We start from the raw sequence: 17,493 nt of genomic DNA, 5'->3' as shown, positions 1-17,493 counted from the left end.
ATCGAACCCGGGACCCCTCAATCCGCAGGCCGACGCTCTATCCACTGAGCCAAACCGGTCTCAGCTAGTTTTTCCTTTAAATTTGCCTAATTACCCTAGCTAGACCTTCCAGTACTATTTTGAATAGAAGTGGTAGGAACAGACATCTTTGTCTTCTTCCTGATCTCACAGAATTTGTTGTGTAGCAGGAAAGAGAAACAATTAAACAACCATATTTTTTAAATAGGAAAATCAGGGTATCGTGTAAGCCTCTTGCTGGGGCACCTAGCTCAGCCCAGATGTTGGTGGGTAGGAAAGAAGGCCCCCAAAAGAAATAACATCTAAACTAAGAGAGTTTGGTTCAGTGAATAGGGTGTCAACCTGCGGACTGAAAGGTCCCAGGTTCGATTCCAGTCAAGGGCATGTACCTTGGTTGTGGGCACATCCCCAGTAGGGGGTGTGCAGGAGGCAGCTGATTGATGGTTCTAACTCTCTATCTCTCTCCCTTCCTCTCTGTAAAAAAATCAATAAAATATGTTTTAAAAAATAAACTAAGATTGATAAAAATTGAGTAGAAGTGATTCAGGGAAGAGTGGGAGCAGAGGAAGAGAGATAACGAAGAGAGCCCTGCTGGAGAGAGATTCAGCTCAGCAGATGTCCCAGGGAGCAGTGGCAGATGGGGTGGGAAGAGAAGAGAAGCTCCACTATGAAGGATCTTCAATGCTTGGCTATTTTATTTTTATTTAATATATATTTTTATTGATTTCAGAGAGGAAGGGAGAGGAGAGAGAGATAGAAACATCAATAATGAGAATCATTGATCGACTGCCTTTACATGCCCCACACTGGGGGTCAAGCCCGCATCCCGGACTTGTGCCCTGACTGGGAACCAAACCCTGACCTTCTGGTTCATAGGTCAATACTAAACTACTGAGCCACGCCGGCCGGGCTGCTTGGCTATTTTAAATATATTTTTTTGATTTTTTTACAGAGAGGAAAGGAGAGGGATACAGAGATAGAAACATCAATGAGAGAGAAACATCGATCAGCTGCCTCCTGCACACCTCCTACTGGGGATGTGCCCGCAACCAAGGTACATGCCCTTGACCGGAATCGAACCTGGAACCCTTCAGTCCGCAGGCCGACTCTCTATCCACTGAGCCAAACCGGTGAGGGCCTGCTTGGCTATTTTAAGGGCAACAGGGAGCCATTGAAGGTACTTGAACATTGCAACAAGATGAAACCTGTGCTTTAAGGAGGGCTATCCTGCAACAACATGCAGAATGGGTTGGTGTGGGAGAGACCGGAGGCTAGGAGAACAATTCAGAGTCTATTGCAAGAGGGAACAGGCGTATCTGTGTATCTGTTAGTTTTAAAATGCTTTTTCTAAATAACCCTCTAGTTGTCAAGTTTTGTTCTTTTCCCTTTTCAAGCAGCTATTTGTGGGTGTGCAGTAACCCAACAAAAATGTCTCCAGGAATCGTCTCGGGCCCACTGGCTGGGGCCACACAGCAGGGGCATTGTCTCCGCTCTGTAGCCCTTTGTCCCAGGACACCCATGCCCTGCACAAAAACTTTCCTGGCAAAGAAGCAGGCTGCTGTGGCTCAGCAGATACCACTGCCCCAGACTCTGACTGTCTGCCCACATTTTGGAGAAGCAGGTAGAAAACAGACTGACCTTCAAGCCTCTAGTGATTTGAAACCCTCTGTCCAATTACAGCCAGGTAGTAGCAGAGCGGGTCCCTTCCTGGCTCACACTCAGTCTTTGAATAAATTTTACGTGGGCCCCCTGGTGCTCTTAAAGAATGCTGCAACGCCTTCGTTGATCTCAGAGAAACATAACAACCAACTTATTCATTATTTCCAGCTCTCCAGTTCTTGCCTTGGGAGGCACTTGGGAGTAAAAGAGAAAAAACACTAAGGTATGAGTATCCACAACCTTGAATGGAGGAACCTGTGAACGGGGCAGTTTGCTCTGCCTCATAAGGAAGGGGAGGGGAGAAGAGGGTGTTGGTTGTTGCCCCCAGCAGCTCTCCGTCTCTTCAATTCATGGCACACTTCATCTTTGACCATATAGACCCCGTCTGCTAAATGATTTTTTCCACTTCACCCTGGATTCCCCACTCCTAATTTTCTTCTCCACTAGACACACTCTATTTAATTTCTGTAACTTGTCTCATATTAAAAACAAACAAACAAACAAAACCTTTTTATTGACCACACAGCCCCCTTCAGGCACTGCCTACCTCTCTGCTTTTCTTCACAGTAAAATTCTTTAGAAGTGCTGTCTGGAAGGCTTGGGAACAGTGTGGGTAGACAGAATGGAATGTGGGAAGGGCTCATAGAAATGGATGGAGGGCACAAGAAGAATAAAACTCGACATTCTTCAGAGGAAGAGAACAGGGTCCAGTTTCTATGACATATCATATACAATGTCCAAGGTATAATAAAATTATTAGACCTCAACAAAACAAGAAACTGTGACCTGTAATGAAGAGAAAGATCAGTTCATAGAAAGAGGCCTGCAAGTGACGTAAACATTGGGATTAGCAAAGAATTTAAGATAACATTGATACATATGTTAATGACCTACATTATGATCTACAGGAGAAGGTGTACATAATGGCTGAAGACAGAAAATTTTAGGAGCCCTGGCTGGGTAGAGCACCGTTGGCTAGAGCATCCTCCCAATATGCCAAGGTTTTGGGTTTGATACCTGGTCAGGGCACATACAAGAATCAACAAGTGAATGCATAAATAAGTGGAACAACAAATTGATGTTTCTCTCTCTCTCCCTCCCTTCCTCTCTCTCTAAAATCAATTTTAAAAAATCATCCCAGCCCTAGCTACTTTGGTTCAGTGAACAGAGAGTCGGCCTGTGGACTGAAGGGTCCCGGGTTCTATTCCAGTCAAGGGCACAGAGGGCTCGAGCCCCAGTAGGGGGGTGTACAGGAGACAGCCGATCGATGATTCTCTCTCATCACTGATGTTTCCATCTCTCTTTCCCTCTCCTTCCCTCTCTGAAATCAATATATATATTTGAAAATCACCCCAGAGACATCTTTAAAAGAGAAAGAAAGAAAGAAGCCTGGCCTGTGAAGGTCAGTTGGTTGGGCATCATCCCATGCACTGAGGGGGGTGCTGGTTTGATTCCTGGTCAGGGTACATGACCGGGTTTCGGGCTCGAGGGCAAGGCCCCCATTCTTTTTTTTTTAAATATATTTTTATTGATTTCAGAGAGAAAGGGAGAGGGAGTGAGAGAAACATCAATGATGAGAGAGAATCATTGATTGGCTGCTTCCTGCACGCCCCCCACTGGAGATCGAGCCCGCAACCTGGGCATGTGCCCTTGACTGGAATCAAACCCAAGACCCTTCAGTCCTCAGGTTGACGCTCTATCCACTGAGCCAAACCGGATTGGGCAAGGCCCCCATCCTTAACTCCAAGGTTTGAGAGAGGGGTCTTTGATGGCTCAGCTTGGCAGTCAACTCTTAGAAGAGGAAGCAGGCGGAGGCAGGTGTACTATATGGAGAAGGAGCCTCTGGAGGACGTGATAAACACTGGCCTTTCATTGTGGAGGTCTGCAAAGGTTCACCAGGGGAAACCAGTAAAGGAACACGAACTGTCTTCAGAATCTAAAGCAGAAGATTATGGCCTTAGGAATCATTTCTCAGGTCTTAGTGATAAATCAAAACAGCATTTCCAAGGGTGAGGTTCCCTATTAGAATTTCCTGGGGCTTCTTATTGAAATTGCAGATTCCTGCATTCTGCAGAGATCAGAATTCTGGGGGGGGGGGGGGGTTTGCGCGGGATTCGGGGGGGGGGGGTAAGAATCTGCATTTTAAAAATCTGGCTTGCAGACTCCCCTTCTTGAGGAACTTGGGGTAAAGCAGGAAGAACCTCGCAGGTATATGTGTGAGGTTATGGGCAAGGGCTTGACATAAATACTACATTTGAGAGTATCTTAAATATTCAGGGGAAATTAAAAGTCAGCCTTTAGGAAAAACTGACAATTTCTGGGTATCAAAGCTACAGAGTGTCTAAGATGTACACATCAACCTGATGGCTTCAACATAAGAAATGGAACAGACTGGAGGTAGCCTTTAAAAAACATTTATATATTATTTTACTTTGCTTTTTTGTTTTCTCTTATATTTCTTTGTTTTATTTCATTTATCAACGTTAGTGTTTTTCATTTTTTAAATATATATTTAAACATTTATATTAATTATAGGATTATTTAACCCAATAAAACTCTATCCAATATAAAATACCTAATCTACCTATTCCAGACTAACATTCCTATTAATGTATGTTCCCTTTACACATACTTTTTTGGGATGGGGTTAAAGGCCACAGTATCTTGACCTCTAAGGGGATGCCTGTGATGGTCCATTAGTTGCCTGTTAGGTATGGAAGCGCTTCACTCTTTCTCCAGATGCTGCCTGGGTTTTAGGAGAGTGGGGGAATGACAGGCACATCTGCTGTGGAGCCGTCATGGAACTATGAAAGCTCAGCCTTCTGTCCAGCCAGCATGGCTCAGTGCTTGAGCGTTGGTCTATGAGCCAGAAGGTCACAGTTTTGATAGATCCTCCCTTCCCCCAACTGGTGGGCAGAGTATGATGTGACCTGCAGCCCAGAAATACCTGAGCGACTAACCATGTGCCTTATATGGACTATACATTGGACCACCAATCCACACCTGCCAAATACCCTAAGCCCCTGTCCTATACGGACAATGCAGTAAGCCACCAATCAGTGTGCGCCGAGTACACTAAGCCCCCCACCCCTTCCCATTCCACCCCTCAAAAGGCGTGCCCACCCCTGCACGTGCTGCTGTCCTCCCCTTGCGAGACAGCCCGGCAGGTGCTTCTCCTCTAATAAAGCCTGTAGTCCTGGTTTTCGGCCTCTGTCTGATTTCTCAAGTTTGATTCCCAGTCAGGGCACATACCCAGGTTGCAGGCTCAATCCCCAGTGTGGGGTGGGCAGGAGGTAGCCGATCAATGATTCTCTCTCATCATTAATGTTTCTATCTCTCTCTTCCGCTCTGAAATCAATAAAAATATTTTTTTTTTAAAAAAGAAAGCTCAGCCTTCTTATACTCTGTAGTATTTTTAAAAGGGGGAGGCTCTCATTTTGTCAATGGCTTCCCCAGGGGTGGTGTGACACTTTTGCTATATATGATTGGCTATAAGCAATTAGTGATGGTTTACTTATTTCTAGTACAGTAATAAGTCCTGGCCAAAGAGGTATGCAGAGGGTAGAGCGCCATCTAGTGATGTATTATTAGAATAGGAAAGTCTGAGATCCAGAACATCCCAGATTGCAAATTGTCTTATATATTTGATATTTATAAATACAAAAACAGCCAGAAATCTCCTTATAGTTTGACAGATTGATGCATTAATAATACATTCAACTAATTTTTTTAAAAATATATTTTATTGATTTTTTACAGAGAGGAAGGGAGAGAGATAGTCAGAAACATCGATGAGAGAGAAACATCGATCAGCCACCTCCTGCTCATCCCCCACCGGGGATGTGCCCGCAACCCAGGTACATGCCCTTGACCGGAATCGAACCTGGGACCTTTCAGTCCGCAGGCTGACGCTCTATCCACTGAGCCAAACCGGTTTTGGCTCAACTAATTTTTTATATTACTTTATTGCCAAGAGATTTCTGGCCTTTATATAGTTAATTTCATAGTGAATCTGATTATTTATAGAATACTAAGATAGTAAATAAAAGTATCCTGAAATTATAATCAACAATGGAATAAATATAGAAAAAAGTTATGAGGAATTTAGGAATCATAAAGCATTTATTTATTATTAAAAATGTGAAAAAATGGTTAGTGTGGAAACCCTCAGCGGTTTACCAGGGGAAACCAGTAAAGGAACACAAACTATCTTCAGAATCTAAAACAGAAGATTCTGGCCTTAGGAATCTTCCCTAATGCCGAGAAACAATTATTCCTGTACTATAATGCCAGACTTAAACTGACTACTAAAACTTTTAAAAAAATTTTTTTATTGATTTTAGAGAGGAAGGGAGAGGGAGAGAAATGGAAAGATCAATGATGAGAGTCATTGATCGGCTACCTCTTGCACGCCCCCTACTGGGAATTGAGCCCACAACCTGGGCATGTGCCCTTAACCAGAATTAAACCTGGGACCCTTCAGTCCACAGGCCAATGCTCTATCCACTGAGCCAAACCTGCTAGGGCGACTACTAAAACATTTAATAATATAATTGTAGTTATACTCATGCCTGTTATTAAAATTTCATATGTTCTTAATAAAAGTTTATTCCTGTATCCCAAAAGTTTATTCTATGATGGAAATCTTCAGCTTTGGCAGAATATTGTTTTTAACACGGAAGTATTGTGAATTTGGCCAAAATGTGTATTTTCTGCACATCTACTTGGAACCCATCTGCCAAACTCTGGTTTGGATACTGAGTATAAATAGAGGAGAAATACATAGTCCCTATCTTTGAAGAATCTTTCTTGTGGGGGACAGGGATTAGGATTATATAAGGGGACAGGATCTAATCTATATATGATTAGAATACAGTGAAAAATACACTATGAAAGTATAAGTGGAATATGGGGTTCCTGTTTTGGGAGGTCAGGGCCTCAGGTTTTTGGGACCCAATGACAACCAATAAGATAATCAGATGGCCAATACTGAGTCCCACTAACCAGAAAGGTTTCCTGGAAGAGGTCACATCTACACTCAGTCCTAAAGGAAGAATCAGAGCTGGCCAGTTAAAGGGTTAAGGGTAGAGAGGCAAGGTGGAATGGGCAAAGGAAGAGCTCGGAGGGAGGAAACAGTAGTTCCAGACCAAGGAGAGAAAATATGTGCAAAGGCCCTGAGGGGAGAGAAAGAATACAGTCCCTCCTAAATCTGGAAGCACTCAAGCTCCTATACTTACACGCTTTCAATTACAAATACTGTGGTAGGCAGCCTCCAAGACGGCCCCCAATGGTCCTCAGCTGTTCAAGCACTTGCGCCATCGCCTCTGACATTGAAGAGGGCTAACCTGTGGAACCAATAGGATAGTGTGGAAACTATGGTGCCTGACTTCTGAGGTCGGGTCATAAAAGACACTGTGGCTTCTGTCTTGCTCTCTTTTGGATCGTTTGGTCTGGAGGAGGCCAGATGCCATGTCATGATGACACCCAAGCAGAACCTACGGAGAGGTCAGCAAGACAAGGAGCTGAAGCCGCTTGCCAATAGCCATGTGAGTGAGCCTCTCCGGAACAGATCTCCCATTTGCAGTTGACTGCAGTCTAGGCCAACGTCTTGACTACATTCTCTTGAGAGACGCTGAATCAGAACCACCCAAATAAGCCACTCTAGATTCTTATTGCACAGAAGTGGTACGGGATAACAAATTTTTTTTATATATATATTTTATTGATTTTTTTTTTTTACAGAGAGGAAGGGAGAGAGATAGATAGAAACATCGATGAGAGAGAAACATCGATCAGCTGCCTCCTGCACATCTCCTACTGGGGATATGCCCGCAACCCAGGTACATGCCCTTGACCGGAATCAAACCCGGGACCCTTCAGTCTGCAGGCCGACGCTCTATCCACTGAGCCAAACCGGTTTCGGCGGGATAACAAATTTTTATTGTTTTAAGTTGCTAACTTTTGGAGTGTTTTTTATTTTATTTATTTATTTATTTTTAAATATATTTTATTGATTTTTTTACAGAGAGGAAGGGAGAGAGATAGAGAGTTAGAAACATCGATGAGAGAGAAACATCGATTAGCTGCCTCCTGCACATCTCCTACTGGGGATGTGCCCACAACCCAGGTACATGCCCTTGACCGGAATCGAACCTGGGACCCTTCAGTCCACAGGCTGACGCTCTATCCACTGAGCCAAACCGGTTTCGGCTGGAGTGTTTTTTAAAAAACATGTTTTTATTGATTTTAGAGAGAAAGGAAGGGAGAAAGATAGAAACATTGATGAGAGAGAAACATCAATCAGCTGCCTCCTGCATGCCCCCCACTGGGGATTGAGCCTGAAACTTGGCCATATGCCCTAACCAAGAATCGAACTGGTGACCTCCTGGTTCAGGGGTCTACACTCAAACACTGAGCCACACCAGCCAGGCAGATGTAATTTGTTATTAAGCAATAGATAATGAAGATACTCTCTGATATGCTCAAAGACACCTTGCAGAGCAAACTGAATCAGCTTTTTCTTAAGTATTGGACTATTTTATTCCATAGCTTGTTTGGGAAATTTGTGCTTTAGTTTTTTAGGTATTTTACAAAGGTTGTTAATTACATTTTACCTAGGAAGCACAAAAGAAGAGCTAAAAGGATGAGGCAAATGATAGACTCAAAATTGGAGATGAGGGAGCACTATCTCAGTTCATTGAGGTTCTGCTTCCTGGCATATGTCGACAGTTTGGCTCAAATAAACTCACAAAAATTCTTTACAGGTAAAAAAAAAAAAAAAAAGTGGAGATGATAGCAAAAACCTAAAAGTGATGAGAAAATTACAAAAACCATACCTGCCTATGGGATGTTACATTTTCAGTAGGGGTGATTCTGAAGGACACAGGGAGTAGGCAACAGGTGAAACCCGTATACCATCACCAGCAATCAACAAGCAATGAGGACAAGTGGTTGGCGAAATGAAGAAACCTTTGAGTCTGTGCCTAGCCTGCAGGGTTGGGAAACATCCGGCCTGTGGGTCATGTAAGGCCCTCAGAACCATTTGCTCTGGTCCTGCCAAGCATTAGAGGTGAGCTAATGAAATGTTTGACCAAATAGAGTGGGCTAATTTTTAAGTTGATAATGTTGTATGGCCCCAAAACGATGTTATAAATATCCACATGGCCCTTGGCAGAATACAGGTTCCCCACCCATGGCCTAGAGCAGCGGTTCTCAACCTGTGGATCGCGACCCCTTTGGCGGTCGAATGACCCTTTCACAGGGGTCGCCTAAGACCATCCTGCATATCAGATATTTACATTACGATTCATAACAGTAGCAACATTACAGTTATGAACTAGCAACGAAAATAATTTTATGGTTGGGTCACACCATGAGGAACTGTATTTAAAGGGCCAGAAGGTTGAGAACCACTGACCTAGAGGCTCAACACCAAGGTTGTGTGCCTCTCACAGAAGCTCAGAGTTTGAGGACTTAAAGATCAGACCCAGCAAAGAGCCACCAGTAGTTCACTGGGGATCGCTTCTGGGCTTTAAGACCTATTTTGATCTGCACCGCGTCACAGTGAGCAGGACATGGTGTCTGCAGGCACCCTTCACAGCCAAGTCGCTCTCCACTGCACCTGCAGGGAGCAGGCTTATCTGCCTCAGCAGATTTTTCTTTCTCTCTTTTTTTTTTTTTAAACTAGGAAACACTTATTTCAGTAGTGCTATGCATCAAACTATAATAAATGCATGATAAAGAAATATATCCTGGCTAGAAGAGCTTCCCATTCACCAAGGGTTAAATGTAGATAAAGCTACATTTGGTTTGTTATCTTTCTTTTTGACGAGATCTTAATAGTCTCTCTGCAGATAAGGCAGTTTTCTTGAAAAATGTTCTATTAAGGGGAATGGTATACACAATGGAATGCTACTTAGCCATAAGAAAGGATTAAATAGTGCCATTTGCAACAACTTGGATGGATCTTGAGAACATTAAGTGAAATAAGCCAGTCAGAAAAAGCTAAGACCTGTATGATTTCACTCATATGTGGGATATAAAACTGAAACTCGAACACGAACAGCAATATGGTGAGTGCCAGAGGGAAGGGGATATGGGGAAAAGGGGTACTAATATGAGGTGGCAGGAGAAGATTTTACTTTGGGTGGTGAGCACATGGTGCAATATACAGATGCTGTAACATAGAAACCCACACCTGAAATCTGTATGTTCACGTTGACCAATGTCACCAGAATCAATTTAATTAATATTTTAAAAGTGGGGAATGGTGCCTCAAGGAGTCCGCAGATCTTTATATAATGGCTCTCTGAAAGTTAAACTCTTACTTTATGCAACAGAGACTCCAAAGCCCCTGGCTTTGGGAAAGGTGGCTGGAAGATGAATGGATGTCCTGATGCCAACCTAGAGTGATTACTAATTTATCCACTCATCCAACAAATGGTTCTGCATTCCTTTATAGCAGGAGCTGTTCTAGACTCTGAGAATACAACAGTGAACCAAACAGACAAAAATTCCTTTCTTCTTTGAGGTTACATCCTAGTGAGGGGAGATAGATACTAAATAAGAAACTTCACGTACAGTATGTTAGCTGGTGGCAAGCTTCAGGAAGAAAAATAAAGCCAGGACTACAAGTTGGGCATACAGGGCTTACAATTTTAGATAGGGTGGCCAGAAAGACTTCACCGAGATGATACCATTTGCTTAAAGAACTGAAGGAAGCACCCTAGCCAGTTTGGTTCAGTGAATAAAGGGCTGGCCTGCAGACTGAAGGGTCCTGGCTTCGATTCCGGTCATAGGGCGCATACCTAGGTTGCCAGCTTGATCCCCATGGAGGTGCAAGCAGGAGGCAGCTGACCAATGATTGATCTCTCATCATTGATGTTTCTAGCTCTCTCTCCCTCTTCCTTCCTCTCTGAAATTAATAGAAAAAAAATAAATATATATATTTTAGAAAAATATTTTTTTAAAAAAGAACTGAAGAGAGGGAGGGAGCCAGGTGGCTACTAGAGGTAAGAAAGTTGCAGGCATTGGAGTTCCTGATAGCAAGGCCAGTGTGGCTGGAGTAGAGTGAATGACAGGGAGGAAAGTTGGAGATGAGGTCAGAGATGTTGGGGATTGATGAACAGATCACCTAGAGCCAGAAGTTGGCTACAGACAGGCCTTGGGTTTTTACTCTGGGTAAAATGAGAAGTCAAGGGAGGGCTAGGAGCAGAAGAGGGACATGGTGGTATGCATCAAACTACAATAAATGCATGATAAATACAGTGGGGCCTTGACTTACGAGTGTCCCGACTAACGAGTTTTTTGAGATACCAGCTTTCTCTCGCAGATTTTTTGCATTGAGTTGACAGAGTAATTTGAGTTAACGAGCTCCTTAACGAGCTCGGTCTCGGAATGAATTAAACTCATAAGTCAAGGCCCCACTGTACATCTTATTTTATTATTTTTTAAACATATTTTTATTGATTTCAGAGAGGAAGGAAGAGGGAGAGAAACATCAATGATAAGAGAGAATTATTGATTGGCTGCCTTCTGCACACCCCCTATTGGGGATCAAGTCTGCAACCCAGGCATGTGCCCCTTGATTGGAATCAAACCTGCGACCCTTTGGTCTGAAAGCTGACGCTCTATCCACTGAGCCAAATCGGCTAGGGCAATAAATACATTTTAGATTATCACTGTCACATAAGTGCTAATGTGAATAATTGAATGAGTGAAATCAATCCATCAATCAATTAGGGCAAGAAAAAAATTAGGAGTAGTAGCCTTTTACTCAACTTGGGAACAAGAAATATTAGAAATGACTCTTAAAAAGCAGTGAATCTCCTGATTCACTTTCTCACTACATTAAAGACATAAAGACCCAGATGAGGTGATTGCACTGTTTCCTGCAGGTCCTCCTCGGGCTTCCATCTCCTCAGAAGGGGCAGGGAAGAGACTGGAGTTTGGGGGTTACATTTTACCTAGGAAGCACAAAGAAGAGCTAAAAGGATGAGGCAAATGATAGAATCAAAAGTGGAGATGATAGCAAAATCTGAAAGTGATGAGAAAATTACAAAAACTGTACCTGCCTATGGGATGTTCTATTTTCAGTAGGGGTGATTTTCAGCAGGGGAAAAGCTGCCTCAGCAGATTTTTCAATGTGGACTCTTCTTTTTTTTGGGGGGGAAGGGGGGAGGCGAGGAGAAGCAACAGGCTTTTCCTGCCCCCCAATGTGGACTCTTCTTGATAGAATCAGTGGTTATAACACTTCAAAGAATAGACTCACTCACTGGTAGGATTGCCTTTGGTGACTGAGCCTTAAACTCTTACTCATACATTTATTCAACAAATTTTTTTAAATCTTTATTTTTTAATGTATTTTTATTGATTTCAGAGGGAAAGAGATATAGAAACATCAGTGATGACAGAGAATCATTGATCGGCATCCTCCTGCATGCCCCCTACTGGGGATTGAGCCCCCAATCTGGGCATGTGCCCTTGATCAGAATCGAACCCAGGACCCTTTGGTCTGCAGGCTGATGCTCTATCCACTGAGCCAAACCAGCTAGGGCTAAATCTTTATTGTTGACAAATATTACGTATGTCCCTCTTTTTTCCCATTGATCCTCTTCGCCCTGCACACCCCTTCCAGGTCCCCCCCACCCCCACCCCCACCTTCACTGCACTATTGTCTGTGTGCATGGTTATGCATATATGCATATAAACTTAGTTCATCTCTCCCTGCCCCACCCCCTTTCCTCTAAGATTGGTCAGTCTATTCCATGCTTCTATGTCTCTGAATCTATTTTGTTCATTAGATTCCACATATGAGTGAGATAAGGTGATGCTTGTCTTTCTCTGACTGGCTTATTTCGCTTAGCATAATACTCTCCAAGTTTCTCCATGCTGTCTCAAAGGGTAAGAGTCCAGCCAGCATGGCTCAGTAGTTGAGGGTTGACCTATGAACCAGGAGGTCACGGTTCAATTCCTGGTCAGGGCACATGCCTGGGGTTGTGGGCTCAACCCCTGGTGTGGAGTGGGCAGGAGGCAGCCAATCGATGATTCTCATTAATCTCTCTCTCCCTCTCTTATCCTCTCTGAAGTCAATAAAAAAAATATAAAGGGGGTAAGAGATTTCTTCTTTTTCACAGTTACATAGTATTCCCTTGTGTAAACACACCACATTTTTTTTATCCACTCATCTACTAGGCTGTTTCTAGACCTTAACTATTGTAAATAGCACTGCTATGAACATAGGGGTGCATATATTCTAATTGGTGTTTCGGGATTCTTAGGCTATATTCCTAGAAGTGGGATCACTGGGTCAAATGGCAGTTCTATTTTGAGAAAACTCCATAGTTTTCCATAATGGCTGCACCAGTTTGGGCTTCCTCTGAATGACAATGGGGAATTTAAACTGAAGGATTTAAAACGGGGAAGTGAAAGGATCAGGATTATCTTAGATAATCACTCTGGACATAGGGTGGAGACAGCTACCCTTTCTGGGAAAATGGTTTAGAGGTTGTTGCATTGACTCAGACAATAATCTATTTTGCCTAGATTAGAGGTAATAGGGCTAGAAGGAAGTTGACATATTTACAAAGTATCAAGTATTAAGAGAGGCAAAAAAGGCAAGATTTGGTGGCTGTAAATTTTGAGGAGGAGAAAAGAATAAGGACAGGGAGAAAGGTGGGCTCATTTATTGAGAAACAGGGTTGAGGCAACTGGAGAAAGTTACACTGGTCTGGGGACATGTTGTTTCAGGTGCCTTCAGGAGGGCATCCAAGTGAGTGTCAGCAGGAAGTTAAAATACAGCTCTGGGGCAGACCTATGCTTTAGATAGACAGGTTTGGGACATGAAATAGTAGTTGAAACCAAGAGAGAACAATCACCTCTGTCAAGGGAAAACAGAAAAGTCAACTATCGAACCAGCAAGGAAAACCGGCACGTACGGCATTGGCAGCAAACGAACACAGAGCGAAGGAAGGACACGACAGAAAGATGGAGCAGAGCCGCAGGGAACAGGGAGATGTGGGGATCGGCGATTTCACCACTCCATCTGGCCAAGGGGCTTCCCCAGCCCTGACCCGCTGACAAAGTTTCCATTCAGTCAGCACATTCTATGGGGCCTGTGCGGTGCACCAGACCCTCTTCCAGGCGCTAGGGACACATCAGAGAACAAAGACGACAAAAGGCCCTGCCTTTAGGGAGCTTACGTGGTAGGTGGAGAACAGACAGTAAACAGACATTAAAAACAGGTAAGCACACAAACAAAAATAGGTAAACGCACATTAGGCGATAATGCTACGGCAAAGAGAGTAGATTAAGAGGCATCGGGGGTATAGAGCCGATGTGAGCACCTTCCAACCGGGCAGCCAGGGTAGGCCTCGCTGAGGCGGCGACATCGGAGTAAAAACTCGACGTTTGCCAAGCAGATACCTAGGGGTAGAGCATTCCAGGCAGAAGTCATGGCCGGCACGAAGGTTTAGAGGAAGGAGCAGGTTAGGAAGCTCAGGGAATCGTGTCAGGGCACTGGGGGGTGAAGTCAAAGACGTGCGGGAAGGGGTGCACCCGGTCCTATCTGACTTCAGCTGAGAAAGTGAGGCGCGATCAGGGGGTTCTGAGCTCAAGAGTGACATGTGGAAGGTTTTCTGACGGGCCGCTCTGAGCGCGGCATTAGGAATAGGGGTGGCCCCAGCAGGGGTGGCCCCAGGCACCAGGAGGCCTCGGGTTCCATTCCTGACCAGGGCCCAGGCCCAGGTTTCAGGTTTGATTCCCAGCAGGGAGGCAGCTGGTCCATGTTTCTCCATCATCTGAGGTTTCTCTCTCCCTCTCCTTTCCCCTCTCTCTCTCAAAATCAATAGAAACATATTTAAGAACAAAACAAAACAAAACAACAGAACAGATGGAGGCCAGTGCCGGCAGGAGACAGTGCCCTGAACAGCAGCGTGGTTTCTGAGTGGTTCGGCAGTGGGATCTAAAGAGCAGGACGAGGCAAGAATGACACCAAGGCTGTGTCCCAAAGAAAAGGAGAGAGACCGCCATCCTGCGAGGCAGGAAAGGCTGGGAGGAGCGGGCGGGGTGCGGGGCGGGGGGGAACCGGGGTCCAGCTTCTGCTCGGGGTGTTGGGGCCACCACCTCTCCAGTGGGACACCGAGCGGGACGGTGCCTGTGCGGCGGCGGAGTTCGGGAGGAAGTCGGGGCTGGAGGGGGTGGGAGCCGTCAGCAGGCGGCTGGTTCCAGGTGTGTGACGTGCAGCGAGGACCAGGCAGGAAAGGGAGCCGAGCGTTTGTGTGGGAGGGTGAGGGGTGTGACCCTTAAAAAAAGATGGCCAGAGAAGGGACACGTGCTTTCCCCGGGGAAAAAAAGCGCTGGGTGGAATTCTGGCAAAATGCGCCCAAGGCCTCAGGCCCTCGCAGCCAGAGCGGCCAGAGCGGGGCCCGGAGGAGGCCGAACCGGGCCAGCCGGCCGACCGGGATGCCCGGCCCAACTCGCCGCCCGAGGGCCACGGCGCTCGCCAACTTCCTGCCCGGAAATCAAAACCGAAATTCATCTAAAGGACGTTTCCAGCTTCTCCCAGAAAACCAGAGTTGTGTGGAGACAGGGGAAAGCCCCTGGAACTGGGTCGGAACGCAGGTTTCACTGGACTACAGAGCTCGACTACTTTTTTGGAGCCGACCTTAAAATCGGGTAAACTCGTAAAAACGGTACAATGACAACTTTTGTCACGACAGAGGCCGCCGCAGGCTCCTCTTCTGCGAACGCGCCGCCTCTTCCTAGCGTCACTCTGAGGTAACAGCCTTTCTCTTCAGTTGCTCCCTGGAACCCCCGGGCAGGAGGCCTCCCACGCTACGGGTCGGAGGAGGAGTCAAGTCACACTGCGCGAACACGGCTGATCACGCGCCACAAAAGGATTTGTAGGGCGGGGACTTTCTCTTGCTCCCATTGGTTGCGGTCGCGAGGCTCTCATCCCCGATTGGCTGCTGGGGAGCCGCGGAGCCCGGCAGCCGCCCGCCCCCTGCGCGCGTGCGCACCTTAGGCGGGAGCTCCCCGCACTGAGCAAGCGCGGCCTCGTGTGCACTGGAGGGGCGAGTGGAGCGGCGCGCTTTGCGTCCCGGCGCTCCGCTCTCCCAGTCGGTCCCGCCCTCCGTCGCGGCGGCGCGGTGCATCTTGGGATAGGGAGCGATCTCCGAGCGAGGCAGCAAGATGGACGCGGGATTCTTCCGCGTAAGTAGAAGCGCGGGGATCTGTGGTGAGCTGAGGGCCTTACCGCGAAGGCCCGCCAAGAGGCCTAAATTCGGGGCGGGGTGGCCACGGAGGGGAGGCATCGAAGATTCTGAAGGTCCTCGGTGCCAGCGGAGGGTACCCCCTTCCTTGCGGCGGAGACCGGTGCGCCCCTGCGCAGTCTCCTCCTTCGGGATCGTCCCCCCTACGCGGCCGCGACGGTCGCCGGAAAATGGCGGCGGTAATTGGCCCGAACGGTACCTCGCCGTCCGCCTGCCTACCTGGCGGGGCCTGCAGGCTAATCCTTGCGCGCCGCCAGGTTCTGGGGCCTAGCGGAGCCGCGAGGAGGAAGTTCCCAGGGGGAGGCCGGAGGGAAGCCCCGAGGTGACTGGCGGCGGCGGATCCCGGAGAGGCGCGTTTTGGGGTATCGCCCCAGGAGAGCGTGTTCGAGAGGACGGGGAGCCGCGCTGAGCGTCTTCAATGGGGGAAGCGGGCGCCCCCACCCCCTTCCCTTACCCTTCTCGAAAGCGCCGGGTCGGAGTTCGCGGGAGCCCCCGCCCAACTTGCTATCCCTTCGGGGAGGGGAACCAAAGATAACGTGCCGTTAGAATGTCTGAACCGGAGACTCCCGAGGCCCAGGGGACAACAACAAAGTAGGCGCGCGTGTGGAGGGGCGCGAGGGCGCGGGGCGGGTCTCCTTCCCGCTCGCTCCCTCCCCGGGTTGGTTTCGCTCTGGAGGTCCTCGGAAAGGGTTCCCCTTAGCGGGGTCCTCCCGGGCCCCACGCCCTGCGGGTGGGGAAGATGACCTCCCGGTAGTCGGTCCTCAGGGCTCCGACTTCCAGGCTCGTGCTGGAGCCGGTTTGTCCCCGTCCTCCGCTCCCGTCGGAAGTGCACGCCCCGTGGAGGTCCGGGTGGGTGGGAAGGGGCTCCGCCAGGGTGAGGGCCTGCAGGCTGTTTGGGGGCAGAGCGGCCCGTGAGGCGATGGGTTGGGTCTGAGACACAGTCTGTACTTTGTGTCATGTGGGTCGGCTCTTTCCCCTTCTTGTGTTTTAAAGGGAAAGTTGGAAGAGGGGCAAGGCTGGAACTTCATTAAGAAAGAGACCTTTTGATGCTCCAAAGCCGGCGTTGAAATTCTGTAATTGGCTTTTAATGTGCCAGCTTGTTTTTTGTTTTTTAAACAAAAGTTGCACTATTGCCCGGCCCGCATGGCTCAGTGGTTGAGCATCGACCTATGAACCAGGAGGGCACGGTTGGGTTCGCGGCCGGGGCACATGCCCGTGTTGCGGGCTCGATCCCCCCATGCGGGGCATACAGGAGGCAGCTGATCGATGATTCTGTCATTGACGTCTCTCTCTCTCCACCTCCCCCTTCCTCTCTGGAATCAATAAAAAATATGTGGGGTTTTTAAGTTGCAATATTATTCTATGCATTGGACTTAAAGCTGCCAGTTATTTGACTGTTCTTAAATTATGCAAACAATACTATGTTTATGTAATGATTCAGTTGAGAGCTTATCACATTTTCACACTGCTGGTGAACACATTTAGCTGTCAACGTGTTGACGTAGTAAATACTGCTCAATATTTCCTGTGGTCCAAATGTAATATT

The 17,493-nt window shown here is 46.9% G+C and overlaps 1 protein-coding gene across 13 annotated transcripts in view; it reads left to right on the top strand.

The window, feature by feature from the left end:
* The first annotated feature begins 14,958 nt into the window (after positions 1-14,958).
* Positions 14,959-17,493, top strand: part of SRRM1 (serine and arginine repetitive matrix 1) — a 40,803-nt gene continuing 38,268 nt past the window's right edge. For 8 of the 13 annotated variants that reach the window (XM_081087237.1, XM_081087233.1, XM_081087236.1 and 5 more), the window contains exon 1: positions 14,959-15,888. In XM_081087237.1, the coding sequence (XP_080943363.1) occupies positions 15,868-15,888 (21 nt within the window). In that variant the 5' untranslated portion in view covers positions 14,959-15,867. The remainder of the gene's footprint in view (positions 15,889-17,493) is intronic. The other 5 variants (XM_081087229.1, XM_081087230.1, XM_081087228.1 and 2 more) reach the window with 1 other exon arrangement.

Source organism: Myotis nattereri (assembly GCF_964212035.1).
Source record: "Myotis nattereri genome assembly, chromosome: 3".
NCBI classification, from domain to species: Eukaryota; Metazoa; Chordata; class Mammalia; order Chiroptera; family Vespertilionidae; genus Myotis; species Myotis nattereri.
The sequence above is the reverse complement of the archived record's forward strand: the minus strand, read 5'-3'. Positions and strand labels throughout refer to the sequence as shown.